Here is a 17050-nt window from a genome sequence, read left to right as displayed (position 1 = left end):
GTTATGACTGGTTCTGGTTTAAGTTCAACAAAGCCTTGAGCATAACAGCCTAGGGTCATCTCTGTTGGGAAGAAACGGTGGGATCAATTTTCAGTCCTGATTGAAGCCTGCTTCGACTCCCGTTTTCTTCTCCCTACCACCTGCACCCTCCTAATCTTGCTCTGTTGACCTGGCTCTTCCCTTGAACCCCCTCCCCTGTCCCACATTCTTCTGTCAATGGAGCAGTTTAACATTTGCTTGGCTTTACACACTCCTCATAAGGCTTGAAACGTGGCCGTGGGTCATTTTCCCAGAGCCTTGGCAGCTGGCTCAGGTGTAGGTATGGCTGGAGTAGCCAGGATCACTGTTTCTGCAGCCACCTCGAGAATCTCTGGGCCAGTGGCTCTGCACTTCTCTGGTAGCTGTCTTTGAAGGCAGGGTTTCTACTTTCAGGGTGACTTTATATAGGGTGAAAGCCGAGCAAGCAGGACCGAGTATGCAGCTTAGCTCCCCTCTGTATCATCAGCAGGGGGGACATGGAAATAGTGTGTCCTCTCTGCGATACCTTATGAGGGGTTGTCCAAGCGGGGGGTCCCTGCTGCTTCTTTTCCCTCACCACCATCGTCCTCGCAGAACCAGCCCTGGAACCCTGCTTCACCCCTGGCCCAAGGCTGGGGGTTGGGCTTGCTTTTCTGGGCTCTCAGGGGTTGATGTCCAAGCACGTTTTCCCTTTCCCTCAGGCTCCCCCTTCCTTGCCTTCCTTGAGACCCCCGACTGTGTCTCCAGCCCTGTTTCTCCTTTTGATCCTTGCTATTTGTCACCAGCAGTCCGTTGCAAGCAGTGAAACCCTCCCACTTCTGCCAGCCTAGCTGCCTTTTAAAGGGAACAAGCCTTTCCCCTCAGTTAGTCCCTTCTGCAGCCCTGAAAAGATGGGGAGAGGCCTGTGATGACCCCCTTGCCTTTTTTGCTCCTCTTGCCCCAGGTGCAGTTTGGGGGTGTGTCAGTGGTTCCCTGTTCCAGTGCAAGGGAAGGAGTTCTTGTGGGGCTTGGGTGGGGACACCCTGACTGCCCTTTGGTTAAGCTGGCTGGTGAGGCAGGTGCTTGCTTCTTCCCTGGCTGTGGCAGAGCTCAGAAAGAGGCTCTGAAATAGGAGGATGGCAAACCCCAAGGCAGTCTAGCTCCCTGGAGGTGCACAGAGCATTCCTGTGTTTGCACCCTAGGAGCTGTATTGTAGTGCTTGTGCTAGAGCTCTGTTGTTGCACCTCAGCCTTCCACTCACCCACTCGCACCCACCCCTGCCCCACCAGTGTCTTCCTTAGGGCAACAGAGGCACATTCTGTACTTCAGACACCAAGTTTACCCTGGGCTTTATCCTCTCTCCAACATCACCCTCCCAAGCTGACCTTTTTTCGGGGGAGGGGGTCAGGATATACCATTTTCTATGAAGTGGTTGGATGGCATCACTGACTCAACGGGCATGAGTTTGAGCAAACTCCGGGAGATGGTGAAGGACAGCGAAGCCTGGCATGCTGCAGTCCATGGGGTTGCGAAGAGTCAGGCACGTCTGAGCAAATCCCATTTTCTAAGATTCTTACCCAAATTTTAGAGAAGACTTTTTAGAAGGTGGGAGTATAGTAGAGTTTTCCTCCTTTGGGAACCAGTGCTCTGGCCTTGAGCATTTCCCTCTGCAGTATACCAGCTTGAATGTGGGGTCTGTGGCCTTGAAGGCTTCCTTCCCTTTGGGCTGAGAGAAAATGCAGTGATGCTGGGAGGCCAAGGGGAGAGAGGGGAGCTGGTGGGGAATGGGACGCAAGCAAGAGCAGAAAGGTAGGAAGGAGGGTGCTGGCCTGAGCTCACCAGTATCCTAGAGGGAAAGAAGTCATGCCCTTGAAATGCCCCTTGACACCCAGTGACCTGCCTCGAATCAGTGTCATTATGTATGCTAATAAACGTGCATCTGCTGTAGGCAAGTCTGTCAGGTGGACAGGTGAGAGTTGGATTTAGAACCACAATGGAGGTGGTTATTTGTTTCAGGAAAGGGTTACCCTTATGATGCCTGCAGCCAGCTTTCTTTACAGACTTAAAATAAGACCACGTTTGTGAGAAAAGCAGTTTGTGTGCCTTTGGAGATTTCCTGTGAGTTACATCTCTCCCCTCTTGGCACTGCTCAATACTTTCTGCACAGTCACCTTGATGGACCAGCTCTAGGAACAAGGCAGAGGTGCTGGGGTCCTCCACACCGCTGGTGAGAGCCCTAGAAAACTGGACACACAGCCCAGAGAGGGGAGTCTGGTCAGATCAGGACTTTTCCTTTGTAGGAACTTGAAAAGTTGAGCATGGAGGCTCTGATTTGCAGCCTGGACCCACCCCGCCTCAAGTTTATTGTGATCTCCCCCAAGCCAACAAGGGAAGCGAGATCAGAAGGATTTCTGTGAACGCAGGCAGGCAAGGGGGTGTTCTGGGGCAGGTGGTGGTGGCCTGGAGGCTTGGCCTCACGTCCTTTTTCTGGTTGTGTCTCTCATGCTAGAAGAGCACCTCTTTCTGATGAGGAGTCCACGACAGGTGACTGCCAGCGCTTTGGATCTCAGGAGTTTTGTGTCAGCAGTTTTTCCAAGGTAAGGGGCCATGCGGAGCCACATGCCACCTGCCAAAGGGTGGAGCTGAACCGCCCAGGCATGGTGGCCAGCCTGCCCTCCCCGAACGGGGCCAGGCAGGACCAGGGTGCTTCCCAGGAGTTGCTGCATGTGACACAGAAATCAGCCCGCTATGCTTTGCTTCTGCCAAGTTGCAAAGAGGACCAGCAGTTGCCCCTCCCAGGCCTCAGGAGCCTTGCACGACCTACAGAGAGCTAGTTAAGACAGGCTTTCAACTTTGTCATTGCAGGTGGAGCTCACGACAGTTGGAAGTGGCAGTAATGCCCGGGGGGCAGACCCAGATGGCAGTGCAACAGAAAAACTCGGGCCCAAGTCAGAAGACAGGCCTGACGACGCCCAGCCCCAGATGGACTATACTGGGAGTGTGGCTGAGGCAGGGGGCCCCTTGGTGTCCCTGAGCAGCCCAGGAGACGGGCTCAAGCTTTCTGCTCCTGACGGCCCCGAGGCTGGCAACGACACTGCTGACTGCTCCTGGACTCCCCTTAGCAGCCAAATGAGCAAACAGGTGGACTGCTCGCCAGCTGGGGCCAAGGCTCTGGACTCGCGGCATGGCGTCGGGGAGAAGAATACTTTCATTCTGGCAACTCTGGGAACTGGCGTCCCTGTGGAGGGCACCCTCCCTCTGGTGACCACTAACTTCAGTCCATTGCCGGCCCCCATCTGCCCGCCAGCACCCAGCTCGGCCTCCGTCCCCCCATCTGTTCCAGACCCATTCCAGGTGCCCCTGTCAGTCCCTGCCCCGGTCCCCCACTCCGGGCTCGTCCCCGTTCAGGTTGCCGCTCCCGCCCCGGCTCCTTCCCCTCCCTTGGCGCCAGTCCCGGCTCTGGCCCCTGCACCACCCTCAGTACCCACGCTCATTTCCGACTCGAACCCCCTTTCAGTCTCAGCCTCGGTCCTGGTGCCGGTGCCCGCTTCTGCGCCCCCGTCGGGCCCCGTCCCCATGTCGGCTCCAGCCCCAGCCCCGCTCTCAGTCCCAGTTTCGGCTCCTCCCTTGGCTCTAATCCAAGCTCCCGTGCCCCCTTCGGCTCCGACCCTGGTCCTTGCGCCCGTCCCCACTCCAGTTCTGGCGCCCATGCCAGCGTCCACCCCTCCAGCAGCTCCTGCCCCTCCAGCGGTGCCGATGCCCACCCCGACCCCGTCCTCCGGGCCGCCTTCTACCCCCACCCTCATCCCTGCCTTTGCTCCCACGCCAGTGCCTGCACCCACCCCTGCCCCGATCTTCACTCCAGCCCCCACGCCCATGCCGCCTGCCACACCTACTGCCATTCCCACCTCGGCCCCCATCCCGGCCTCCTTCAGTTTGAGTCGAGTGTGTTTCCCTGCAGCTCAGGCACCAGCTATGCAAAAAGTCCCCCTGTCCTTTCAGCCGGGGACAGTGCTGACCCCAAGCCAGCCGCTGGTATACATCCCGCCTCCGAGCTGTGGGCAGCCACTCAGCGTGGCTACACTGCCAACCACCCTGGGAGTCTCCTCCACGCTTACACTCCCCGTCCTGCCATCCTACCTGCAGGACAGGTGTCTTCCCGGGGTGCTGGCCTCCCCAGAGCTGCGGTCTTACCCGTATGCATTCTCTGTGGCCCGGCCCCTGACATCAGAGTCCAAGCTGGTGTCTCTGGAGGTGAACAGGCTCCCGTGTGCTTCCCCATCGGGCAGCACCAGCACCCAGCCTGCGCCCGATGGGGTCCCCGGGCCTTTGGCAGACACATCCCTGTCCACTGCTCCTGCCAAGGTGCTTCCACCACCACAGCCTCTGCTGCCAACCCCCAGCGGGAGCTCAGCCCCGCCGCATCCCACCAAGATGCCAGGCAGCGTGGAGCAGCAAACAGAAGGGACTTCTGTCACCTTCTCTCCCCTCAAGTCACCTCCACAGCTGGAGCGAGAGATGGCCTCTCCATCTGAGTGCAGCGAGATGCCCCTCGACCTCTCCTCCAAGTCCAACAGACAGAAGCTCCCATTGCCGAACCAGCGCAAGACGCCGCCCATGCCCGTGTTGACCCCCGTGCACACCAGCAGCAAGGCCCTGCTCTCCACCGTCCTGTCTAGGTCTCAGCGCACGACCCAAGCTGCTGGCAGCAGTGTCACCTCATGCCTCGGCTCCACTTCCTCACCCTTTGTCATCTTCCCCGAGATTGTGAGGAACGGGGACCCGAGTACCTGGGTGAAGAACTCCACTGCACTCATTAGCACCATTCCGGGCACCTATGTGGGCGTGGCCAACCCGGTGCCCGCCTCCCTCCTGCTGAACAAAGACCCCAACTTGGGCCTCACCCGAGACCCCCGCCATCTCCCCAAGCAGGAACCCATCTCCATCATCGATCAGGGCGAGCCCAAGAGCACTGGTGCCCCCTGTGGCAAGAAGAGCAGCCAGGCTGGGACTGAGGGACCGCCAAGCACAGTCAAACGTTACACCCCTGCCCGCATCGCCCCTGGGCTGCCAGGGTGCCAAAGCAAGGAGCTCTCACTCTGGAAGCCCACAGGGCCGGCAAACATTTACCCACGGTGTTCAGTCAACGGGAAACCCACCAGCACCCAGGTCCTACCTGTTGGCTGGTCACCGTACCACCAGGCGTCTCTGCTTTCCATCGGCATCTCCAGTGCTGGGCAGCTGACCCCCAGCCAGGGGGTGCCCATCAGGCCCACCAGCGTCGTTTCTGAGTTTTCTGGTGTGCCATCCCTCGGCCCCAGTGAGGCCATGCATGGGCTTCCTGAGGGGCAGCCGCCACGGCCTGGGGGCCCCTTTGCTCCCGAGCAGGACACGGGCGCAAAGAACAAAACCTGCCGCATTGCTGCCAAGCCTTACGAGGAACAAGTGAACCCTGTCCTCCTGACTCTCAGCCCTCAGACAGGGACCCTGGCGCTGTCTGTGCAGCCTAGTAGTGGGGACCTGCGAGTGACTCAGGGGCCTGGGGAACCGGAGAGCCACCTCTGCCCCGACAGCACTCCTAAGCTGGAAGGCCCCCAGGGGGCTTGTGGCCTGAAGCTGGCCGGAGACACGAAGCCTAAGAACCAAGTGCTGGCCACCTACATGTCCCACGAGCTGGTCCTGGCCACCCCCCAGAACCTGCACAAGATGCCCGAGCTGCCTTTGCTACCTCATGACAGCCGCCCCAAGGAGCTCATCCTGGACGTGGTTCCCAGCGGCGCCAGGGCCTCTAGCACAGAGCTTCCACAGCTTGGAAGCCAGGTGGACCTGGGCCGGGTGAAGATGGAGAAGGTGGATGGTGATGTGGTCTTCAACTTAGCCACCTGCTTCCGGGCCGATGGCCTCCCAGCAGCTACCCCGAGGGGCCAAGCGGAAGCGCGGAGTAAGGCCGGGCAGGCTCGAGTGAAACAGGAGAGTGTAGGTGTCTTTGCTTGTAAGAACAAATGGCAGCCAGACTCTGTGGTGAGCGATGGTGCGTCCGAATCGCCGCCGCCCAAGAAAATGAAATGTGGCAAAGAGAAGGATGGTGAGGAACAGCAGCCACAAGCCAAGGTCCTGGTCCGAAGTTCCCATGGACCCAAGGTGAGTGCTGGGCTGAGTTTGAGGGCAGGGCCAAGACACCAGTGGTCTGCTTTGTCCTGCAGACGTCAACCTCAGGCAGTGTTCTTGAGTAGGTCTGTGAAGCAAAGTGATTGCAAGGCTTGTGCAAAGTGAATCATGACCCTTAACCAAGGCACATTCTCCATATAGGATGTTTTAGTGTGGTGGGGGCGGAGTTTGCATTTTGTAGGATGTGGGAAATGATCCCTGTAGCTGAGGAAGCCATTGTCCCAGATGAGGATGGAAAGCAGAAGAGTACGATACGATACAGGGAGAGAAATTAATAACAGGCCCTTTGCTGCATAGCCATTCTTCCTTTTCCAAGATAACTAATGGCTTTGAGAATTTGGGACCCAGGGAGGGAAGGGGCCCTTGACAGGGTTGCTCCCTGCACCACTGGGTAAACCTGCTTAGGATTAGCTTGGAGTTTTGTGGGGCCAGAGCCAATTCAGCTTCTGGGCTCATCCACCAGTTTCCTATCCCCCTAATGCTTGGGGTGGCAGCTTTGGGTTTCAGCCCCTTGGAGATTTGATGTCCAAGGCATCTGGATCTGGGTTCTTAATAGGCTAAGGAGGATGGCAGGGTTCTAGGCAGACAGCGGGGCTAAGAGGACTTGACCTGAATCCAGTGTTCCTCTAAAAAGTATCTGAAGGCCACTAGTTATCAAGGAGATTCTAGAAGCAGTTGAGGATAAGGCTTATTAAAGATATGGAGCAATTTGAGGTTATGTCAACAAGTCTTCAAATTGGATGTTGAACAGATTTCTAGCTAGAGCACCTTGAATTTGTCTGTGCAGAAGTTCTTAGTTTTGTTGTTGTTGGACCATAGAGCACTTTGAGAAGCTAATGAGAGCTGCAGACCCTATCCTCAGAAACATGACCTCATAATGTTGCTGATAATTTCAAGGGGCTCAAAGACCCAACCCACGCCCCAGAGCTCACCCATGGACTCCAGGTTAAGAACCCTGGGGATAGAGTTGGGTGGGTTTTTCTCACCCAGTGATGATGTATACTGGCCAGAATGGGCAAATTGATAGAGACAGGACATAGATGAGTGGTTGCCTAAGGGTGGAGAGAACGAGGACCTGGAGACGGCTTAATGAGTCCAGGGTTTCCATTTGGGGTGAGGAAAGAACTTTTGGAACTAGATAGTGATGATCCTTACACTTGTTTGTGACTATACTAAAAACAGTTGAATGACAAACATTACAAGTATATGATATATCTCGATAAATTATGTCAACAAAGCTGTTGTTAAAAAATTATTAAATGAAGTGATATGTGTTGATGCTTAGAACAGTGCCTGGCAGATAAGTGCTCAGGAAGTGTTGGTGGCTGCTATTGATATTGTTTGTATTACAAATAGGTTAGATGTGGTCCCCGCCCTCCTGGAACTTCTGTCTCGCAGGTGACTCACTGGCAGACAGGCACCGCCCCTTCCTATATAAGTTGAAGAGTTCACGGGGCCCACTGACAGATGCAGAGGGCAGGGAATAAAGTTACAGGGTCAGGAACCTTGAAGCAGCCCTTGGCAACTGCCTGTAATGAGTTAGTAAATGTCTATTTCTCTGGAAAGCAAATATCCTGGCTCTTTCTTTTCTTGCGTTCCATCTTCCTGAGGAAGAAACCATTGATTGGCAAAACTAAAATCAGGGGTGAGTTCAAAACAGCCCCTTTCAGGGTATGGCCAAGAATCAGAATAGTCTCTGGAGTGTATATAGAAGTAGGAATATGATGTTAAGTGTGTGAAACTTATACAGTGTTATAAACCAATGTGACCTAAAAAAAAGACATAAAAAAGTTTTTTCAAAAAGAAATGCAGTCTCCTGTCTCCTACACCACCTGCCCCAAGGCCTGGAGACTCCTGAAGGACCTCTGAATCATCAGCAAAGAAAATTCTCCTTCAGTCTGGTGCTGGTGGTCTCCTCATCGTTTGGAAAATTCTTTAGAAAACCCTTCAACACTCTGTTGACTAGAACATTCATTTTACATGGTCTCCTACCATCTGAACTTCTTGCCTAAGTTGAAGTGTGCCCTTGCAGAACATGCAGACAGGAATCCCGTCTAGATGTTCTGTTCTACTTGTTTTTGTCTTATCTTAGGAAGTAAAGGTTAATGATCTGTACTTGAAAGAGCCAGCTAAAAATGATATACAGAAATAAATAGGACATGTTCAAATTGATGTGCATTGAACTTTATTCCCCATGACCTGAAGGAGTTGTTTTCTGACTATACCTGAAGTGCACACTTGAAGCAGCAGGTGCCCATTTTCTTTCCTCCCCATGTCTTTCTTTCTCCTAACACTTTGGTTTGTAGGAACTCGCAGCAAGTGAAGGGAGAAACTGAACTCTAATTTCCAGCTCAGCCCTCCACTGGGTAAGAAACAGGAGGAGTTGATGGGATAGCAGGATTCCCTGGACTTTGACGGGGAATGGTGACTTTGTGGTGTCCCCCTGCCAACCTTCGCTGGAAGATGCTCCATTAGTAGAATATCTGCTATCCCCTTAGCTGGAGCTGGACCGTGATAACCTTCTAGAAAGTGGTGTGCAGGTCTGCTTAAGGGGAAAACCACTCTGCCTTTCTTCCTCGTGTCATTGTTAAAATGGTTTGCTTATTCCACACTCCCTGGACACTACAATACTGAAAGTCCCTCTCTTGCCCTATTTCTTGCTGGATGGCGTGGAGAGATCTCAGAGCTTGTGAGAATATGTGACTGCTAGGCTCAGAGTATCCTGATGGTGCATAAGCACAACCATTGTGACTGTCCCAGGCGCCAGGCAGTAGGTCTGAGTGGAGCCAAGCATGGTCAGTGGAGACACAAGGACAGAAGGAAGAAGAGGAGAGGCGTGAGAATGGAGGTGAGGCCTGCCCTGGGTTCTAGGAGCCCTGGGTCTTGGTCCCAGCTTGGCCATTTACTCACCACAGGCGCATACCAGCTAACTTGCAGGCTGGCCTGGTTCCTGGTGGCCCCTGAGGCAAGTGGACACCTTGGGCTGCATTGCCCTGGACAAATCATGTACACTCTTACCCTGGAGGCTCAGTTTCCTCGTCTCTTCACTAAGGGTGATTATTAGCTTTTCCTCACAGGGTTGTTAAGAATAACAGATCGAATGGTAGAGAGAGTGTTTGGAAAAGGTGAAGGGGCCACAAAGTGTAAGGGGGCATTGTTGAAAATGCCTGAGCCTTTTCAGTGTCTTTCCTAAGTACGGGGAGATTGGAATGGCTCCCGGGGCAGACTTTTCTTCTTGCCTTAGTGGAATCTTTGTTCTAGTATTAATTTGTACATGAAAATAGATAATTTTTCTTGAATTGGCCCATGCGAGAATTATTTTCAGTTGTTGGTGTTGATACTATTCACAGTGAAGTTATTTGAACAATGTAGTCACCCAACTTGCAGAAGAGGCATTTTTGTTTTCTGTCGGTCTCTCTGTTGCTGTTCGGATAGAGTATGGGGCCTGACTTTGCACCTTTTCAAATGACTTTGGGTGTTTATTCGGCTTGTGAATGCGGACTCTGTGGACCTGTTTAAAATAATGGGATATGGATGTCTAAGGGGATTAGCTAGGGCACTGGATTGGGTCCAAAAAGCCTCTGTAGCCCACTGTGGAAGGCAGCGGGCTGCCCCTTCCCCCAGCCCATGCCTGGGCAGCTTGTGTCCATGTTTCAGAATCAGGGCACAGGGCTCAACATTAAGAGAACATTCTTAAGATGGGAAGCTGACCTTGGACCTGACTCTATCTACCTCTCCACAGTGCCGGAAGCCACCTAGTGACGCCCAGGAACCCACCAAGAAAAGCCCCAGGGGGGCTTCAGATTCAGGAAAAGAGCACAATGGAGTCAGGGTAAAGCACAAGCACCGGAAGCCAGCAAAGCCGGAGTCCCAGTCTCCAGGAAAACGAGCCGACGGCCATGAGGAAGGTAGGCCCGGCGTGTGTCCTGACCCTCTCTCTGGGATGCAGGGGGATCCCTATGGCAGGTTGGGGCGGGGAGGAGGGCCTCTGACACTGACCAGGAAAGTGGGACTTGCTCACGAGAGGAGGGAGAGATCATTAACACCTCTGAAAGTGGAAGGAGAAGAGAGACAGGAGTAGGGCTGCTCACCCTGTTGCTGGAGTAAGGCACGCTCTGAAGTGGTGCTTTTCAGACACACAAGAGTCAGTCCGACCCCAGAGGAGCCAGCCTATTAGCTGTGGTGGGTCTAGGCCCAGAGAAGAAATGGCTTTAATGAGGATTGAGGCCGAAGGGGGATTATTTACACTGTTTCTCTACCTTTGGTATATCTGGAAACTCCCATTATAAAGGTTAAAAAATTAACTAGCTAGCATGGCTAGAGAAATCCTAAACCCTTATTATTTGGGGACGTACAGGATGTTTGGGGCAGGGAGGTGTGTACGCAATCCACATGCTCCGCCAGTGATAGTTCCATGGTACCCTCTGCAGAGAGAAGCCCGCGTATTCCGGCCCATAGTAGCTTGTGTTCACAGCCTTCCTGTCTGAGAGGGCCTGCCCCTTTTAGTCTCTTCTTAAATAGCAGCTTTCTGCCATCCACCGTGTCCTGCTCCCATCTTCCTGCCTTGCTCAGTCCCTCAAGATCCCTTTCCTGAGACCTACTGCAGCTCAGTTGGAATTTTGTGGTGGTGCAGTAGCCTCACAGTCGTCCAGGCAGCCAGGCCTTCCACTCTGTGGTATGCCAGCCCACTGATGCCATGCACTGCTTTTTTTTGGTGTCAGCCAAAATGACCCAACTCCCAGTTTTCAAAAAGCACCAGGAAAAGCTCCTTTTCTAAAAGAGATACTTAAATGGTAGCAGCATGTATGTGTGCTCAGTCATGTCCAACTCTTTGCAACCCCATGGACTATAGCCCACCAGGCTTCTCTGTCCATGGGATTCTTCAGGCAAGAATGCTGAGTGGGTTGCCATTTCCTTCTCCAGGGGATCTTCCTGACCCAGGGATCAAACCCACATCTCCTCTATTGGCAGACGGATTCTTTACCACTGAGCCACCAGGGAAGCGCTGATAGCGGCATAGGGGGAGCTAATAAATGTAATGCAGGCAGAACACAAACCCTCTCTTGAGCTTTCCATCTGAGCCTTTCAGGGCAAGGGTGGGGGGCTTTCCTGTGCTGAGACTCTGATTGTGATATTTCTGCCTTCTGCCCTGAAACCACACACCACTCCAGGTTCCTTAGAGAAGAAAGCAAAGAGCAGTTTCCGTGACTTCATCCCCGTGGTCCTCAGCACCCGGACACGCAGTCAGTCTGGTGAGTCTGAGGCTGAGGCCCATCTTGTTACTTCTCCGCAGACAGGTAGAAATCTGATGGAGCCATTTTGCCATTGGCCTAAGTGGAGAGGTGAGGATTTCATTCATTGTGCCAAGATGCCCAGCTCCCTGCAGAGACAAGAGAGTCTAGGGTAGGAGCTGGGTCATTGCCCACAATTTTAGGATGATTTGCTTAGCTTTTTAGAACAGGGATTTGACACCTCTTATTGGCAGCCAGTGGTGGAAAGAGGAAAAGCCTGTGCCACTCAGGAAAACTGGTTCTACTCCAGGCCTTGGCATCTCTTGATTATTGGGGCCAGTTACCGGCACAGACATTTTAATCTTTGGGCCTCTCTCCTCTTGCTCCATGTGACAAGCATCATCAAAATCGGAAACAGTCATTGAGTTGTCAGGGCCAGCAGAATCACACTTGGTCCCCTGAATTTGTACTAGTCAACCTCCAGTGTCTAAGAAAGGATGGCTCTTGCCAGGCGCTCTTCTTGTCTGCTAGCCTCCAAGTTGGTACTTAGCGCTAGAAATGGTTGCCTGGGTTCACCCAGATATCCAGGCAAAGTGAATGGAATGGGGAAGCAGGGCACACTGTAAACTCAGTTATCTGACATTCTATTAATGAGCACCTCAGCACATGGAGAGCACGGTGGTAATTGGGGCTCGTAATGACAGCCTGGAGCCCTCGACAAATCCTGAAGTGTCCTCTGAGTCATCAAAGAGCCATTACATTAGAGCCATTGCCATTTTAGTGTTAAACACAGCATAGTATATTTGGTTCTTTAGAAACTGGTGATCCCTGGGTGATCTCTATGGTGATTCATATTAACCAGAATATTAGATTAACTAGAACACTGCGTTCCCTGCCTGGTCTGTATAATGGAAAGTTTGCTGGACATTTGCTGTCTTTAAGTGGTCTGACTGAGGGACTTGAAGCTTTGGTCCAGTGCCACTCTGTTTGCCTCGAACCATTTCTTCTCTCTCTTATTTTTTTTGGCTGCTCCATGTGGTTCCCCAACCAGGGGTTGAACCAAGGCCCTCAGCAGTGAGAGCTTGGAGTCCTAACCACTGGACCACCCGGGAATTCCCTCGAACCATTTCTCTTCTGCTGACCTCACTCGGGTTTGGGGATTGCCGAATTAATAGCCGGGTCTTAAGAGAAAACTGGTGGTGTCTCAGAGCCGCTTCCAAGGACGACGTCAGATCTCCTGGAGCGCTGAGCCGGGCCAACTTAGGACTGTGCTTGTTGTCAGCAGAGTTGAGGGTAGGAGTGGGGAGGAAAATGGCCTCTCGGCCAGTGGCAGAAGAGGGCAGGAAAGGTCCCATCATCCTGGGGTGGTGGTGAGAGGAGAGGAAGTGCCTGCCCAGCGGTGAGGCACAGCTGCAGCGGGGTGGGGGGTGGAGCTGGGGAGAAAGCTCCACCCCTGGACTCGTGGCCGCTCAATAGAAGGTGGGGTCAATGTAAGGGAAGAGGGCCTGGCTCAGGAACATTTGGGCGGGCCTAAGCCGGGCTGTCACAGGAAAGGGGCTCCTTGCTTCACTTTTCCTGAGAGCCTTCGGAGACAGCTCAACTTGCGCAGGGTGGATCTGTCAGCAAGTTTGGGGGTCACATAGTGAGCAGGGGTGGGGTCCCATGTCAGTCTGCCCTCCCTTACCCTCTACTAAACCCTGTGACCCTCTCCTGCCCCTCACATAACTCTTGGCACCTCGTGAGCACTAAGTAAGAGTTTGTGGAATGAATGAAAGTGGCAGGGCAGCACGGATGAGGAAGGGTGTGTGGTTTGGATACTCGACAGTTGTGTAATTATTGGACTCTGTAAAGCGCTTTGGAGTGAATTATCTCATTTGAGCCTCAGAACAGTCCTGTGAGGTCAGTAAGGCTCAGAACAGTATTCTCAATTTATATACAAGGAGACAGAAATGAGGGAACTTTCACAGAGCATACAGCCAATAACTGGCAGAGCCTGAACTCAAACCCAGACCTGCTAGCTCCTAATCCAGGGCACTTGCTTCGACACCATACTCTTAGTCCGTTGAAGAGATGCATGACCGTCCCCTGTACATCCCACCCGCAGGAAGCATCTGTAGCTCCTTTGCTGGTATGGCAGACAGTGACATGGGATGCCAGGAAGTCTTCCCCACAGAGGAGGAAGAGGAAGTAACTCCCACCCCAGCCAAGCGTCGAAAGGTGAGAAAGACCCAGCGGGACACCCAGTATCGCAGCCACCATGCCCAAGACAAGACCCTGCTGAGCCAGGGCCGCAGGCACCTATGGCGAGCCCGAGAGATGCCCTGGAGAACAGAAGCTGCCCGGCAAATGTGGGACACCAACGAGGAGGAGGAGGAAGATGAGGAGGAGGGCCTGGTGAAGAGGAAGAAACGGAGACGGCAGAAGAGCCGAAAATACCAGACTGGGGAGTACCTGACGGAGCAGGAGGAAGAGCAGCGGCGGAAAGGGAGAGCAGGTAAGGCTGGCCAGGGGCTGCTGCCCCAGGCAGCTGCTGTCACCCGTCCCCAAACCACAGTGACTCTGGCTTCTGGGGACCCTCAGGCATCATGGGTACTCCCACCCCTGCCTCCTCTCCTCCCGCCAAAGGCCTCTGCACCCAGAGAAACCTGGTGCTATGAGCGCCAGCTGCCAGAGGGGGTCACTCAACTGCAGTCCCCAGGTCTTGGCTTGGGGTTGAGATTGAATGAGTTCCCACTGACCTTCAGGTGAGCTGAGGACATGTATGCCCAAGCCCTCCAGTTTTATGTGTGTGTGTGTGTGTGTGTATATATATATATATATAAATCTGAACGTGTGGGCACAGCCACAGTGATGTCCTTGGTTACCAGGCAGTTCTCTGTTTGGCTTGAGGGAGTTGGGTCTCAGAGGTTGGGTTTTCTCTCCTAGAATCCTAGGTTCGAGAAGAAAGAGGGCATTGGCTGCCTTTCCTGGGATGCCTCCAGCCCCTAAAGTTACAAAGAAGTACAATGGTTTCCTCAACCCAACATAACAAGTTCAAGTAGAAGCAGGCACAACTTGACTTTCTTGGTTAAAGCCACAAAGGTTATTGAGGCAGAGTGAAGCTTTGACATGACCCGAGGTGGCATCATTTTTGTTGGACCTGAGCTGGAAAAGTGGGCAGCCCGAAGAGAGCACCAGGCTCTCTTTGGCCACGTCAGATGCTATGATATGCAATCATGGAGGCACAGACTGTCACCAAGGCCGATACCAGTTTGTTCTGTTAAGTGCTCTTCAGGCCCATTCCTGTAGTGGATTTCTAGATGAGTGAAAAGCACATCCCTGGGTTCAGTGAAAACACTTCTGTCTCTCACTCTCTTTCTCTGACCTCTGCCCTTGAAGCAACAATTGATTGTCTCCTATAACGTATTCATCCTGAACTGCTAGTAAATATCTGCGATCTTGTTATTAGTGAAGACTGAACAACCATGTTGGAGTGGGTAGTATATTCTGGGTTTGCTATAATGCCAGGAAGGCTAACCCTCATCTCTGGCCCTGTTTAAGCAGAGATATATATTATATCTATCCCCACACTTAGGAGAGTAATTGAGCCAGTTTTTGTCAACCATATGAGAGTGGGGATGACTTTCCCATTTTTCTGCTAGAGCCATGATGGATTGGTCAGGAGTGAGTTGTCAAGCAGTTGGCCTCAGCCACTTGTGTTAGGATAAAGAGGAGCTTTTGTATCACCACTTCCCTGGGGCCCAGACAGTAAAAGCATTTGCCTACAATGTGGGAGACCCAGGTTCAATCCCTCAGTCGGGAAGATCCCCTGGAGAAGGAAATGGCAACCTACTCCAGTAGTCTTGCCTGAAAAATCACATGGATGGAGAAGCCTGGTAGGCTACAATCCACGGGGTCACAAAGAGTTGGACATGACTGAGCAACTTCACTTCACTTTTGTATCACCACAGCACTCTTGACAGCTTCAACATAACCACCTCCAGGAGCACGAGAGCGCCACTCAGCAAGGCATCCTGCTGGTTGTGGGGTCACCTCCAGTGTTTGGAAACACTGGATCATTCTCCCTCCGTGTGTGTGTCTATGGGTTTTGAGTTAAGTCTATTGGCTTTGGCCTACGATCTTCTCCAGATCTGATGCTAACTCTTCTTGAAGGAATTGCCTGGCAAACATCTCTCTTCTCCAGAAGCTCCAATTCCTCCTATTACTATCCTCTTTCAGGTTGACATCAGAGAGTCAGGCAGAGACCAGACTAGACCAGACAACTCCCATGTGAGCCTCATGATCTTTCTTTTCATCCTGGGCTTGGGTCTCTCCTTGATTTGCAGAGGGGATAAGAAGAACCATTGCCACTCACATACCTGCTACCTTCACTCCCGGTTCCCTTTGGTGCTACCATGAGGGTGCTCCACCAGTGTCGAATAAACTCCAGAGCCTACCCTGCCCTGAGTACATGGGGAAGGGGCTGCTGCTTTTCCTGCAGCATTGAATGCTGTAATATGGCTTCCCCATGTTTCCTGAGGTCCTCACAAGACTCGCTTCTGTTCCTTCCTCTTTTGCCTCAGCCCAAACTGGTTGCATTAAAAGGCCTGGTTGATAATGTGCTGGCTTGACATCCTATTAGAAGCCATCCAGCACAGCAGTTCTTTTTTTTTTTTTAATTTATTTTAATTGGAGGATAAGTACTTTACAATATTGTGGTGGTTTTTGCCATACACTGACATGAATCTGCCACGGGTGTACATGTGTTCCCCATCCTGAACCCCCCTCCCACCTCCCTCCCCATCCCATCCCTCTGGGTCATCCCAGTGCACCAGCCCTGAACACCCTGTCTCATGCATCGAACCTGGACTGGCGATCTATTTCACATATGATAATATACATGTTTCAATGCTATTCTCTCAAATCATCTCACTCTTGCCTTCTCCCACAGAGTCCAAAAGTCTGTTCTTTACATCTGTGTCTCTTTTGCTGTCTCGCATATAGGGTCATCATTACCATCTTTCTAAATTCCGTATATATGTGTTAATATACTGTATTGGTGTTTTTCTTTCTGACTTACTTCGCTCTGTATAATAGGCTCCAGTTTCATCCACTCATTAGAACTGATTCAAATGCATTCTTTTTAATAGCTGAGTAATATTCCATTGTGTATATGTACCACAGCTTTCTTATCCATTCATCTGCCGATGGACATCTAGGTTGCTTCCGTGTCCTGGCTATTGTAAACATCCGCACAGCAGTTCTTAGGCAGAGGTGGGGACCCACTGGTGGACTAGGGAGAGTTGGGAGGATGGGGGGCTGTGACAACTGGCCTTTTGAGAGCTGTGCGTAACCTGTGGAGAATTCCTCATGCTATGACATTGGCTTCTCCATCTAGATCTGCCCTTGGCAATGTCACATGTAAGAGAAGCCAAGGTCAAGGGAGGCGGGTTGAGAACTCTTGGATCTTGCACAACCCCCTCATTTCACAACTTGGAGAAACTGAGGCTGCAGTTACTTCAGAGACATACTGATCTTTCACTGTTCACTAGGCATGGTGGCCAGTCCTGGTGGGAAGATAAAGACTACATGGGCATGGTCCTGTCTAAAAGCTTACACTTAAATAACACAGTAATGATGCCTTACACTTTATAAAAGGGTGGTGTGGATTCTAT

The 17050-nt window shown here is 52.4% G+C and overlaps 1 protein-coding gene across 7 annotated transcripts in view; it reads left to right on the top strand.

Annotated features, from left to right (window-relative positions):
• The window catches only part of BCORL1 (BCL6 corepressor like 1), a 61092-nt gene that overhangs the window by 21752 nt on the left and 22290 nt on the right, over positions 1-17050 (top strand). For 6 of the 7 annotated variants that reach the window (XM_043458442.1, XM_043458444.1, XM_043458445.1 and 3 more), the window contains 5 exons: positions 2507-2594; positions 2863-6138; positions 9908-10073; positions 11337-11417; positions 13501-13890. In XM_043458442.1, coding sequence (XP_043314377.1) covers positions 2507-2594; positions 2863-6138; positions 9908-10073; positions 11337-11417; positions 13501-13890 — 4001 coding nt within the window. The remainder of the gene's footprint in view (positions 1-2506; positions 2595-2862; positions 6139-9907; positions 10074-11336; positions 11418-13500; positions 13891-17050) is intronic. The other variant, XM_043458448.1, reaches the window with a different exon arrangement.

The sequence above is a fragment of the Cervus canadensis genome, chromosome X (genome assembly GCF_019320065.1).
Source record: "Cervus canadensis isolate Bull #8, Minnesota chromosome X, ASM1932006v1, whole genome shotgun sequence".
Classification (NCBI taxonomy): Eukaryota; Metazoa; Chordata; class Mammalia; order Artiodactyla; family Cervidae; genus Cervus; species Cervus canadensis.
The sequence above is the reverse complement of the archived record's forward strand: the minus strand, read 5'-3'. Positions and strand labels throughout refer to the sequence as shown.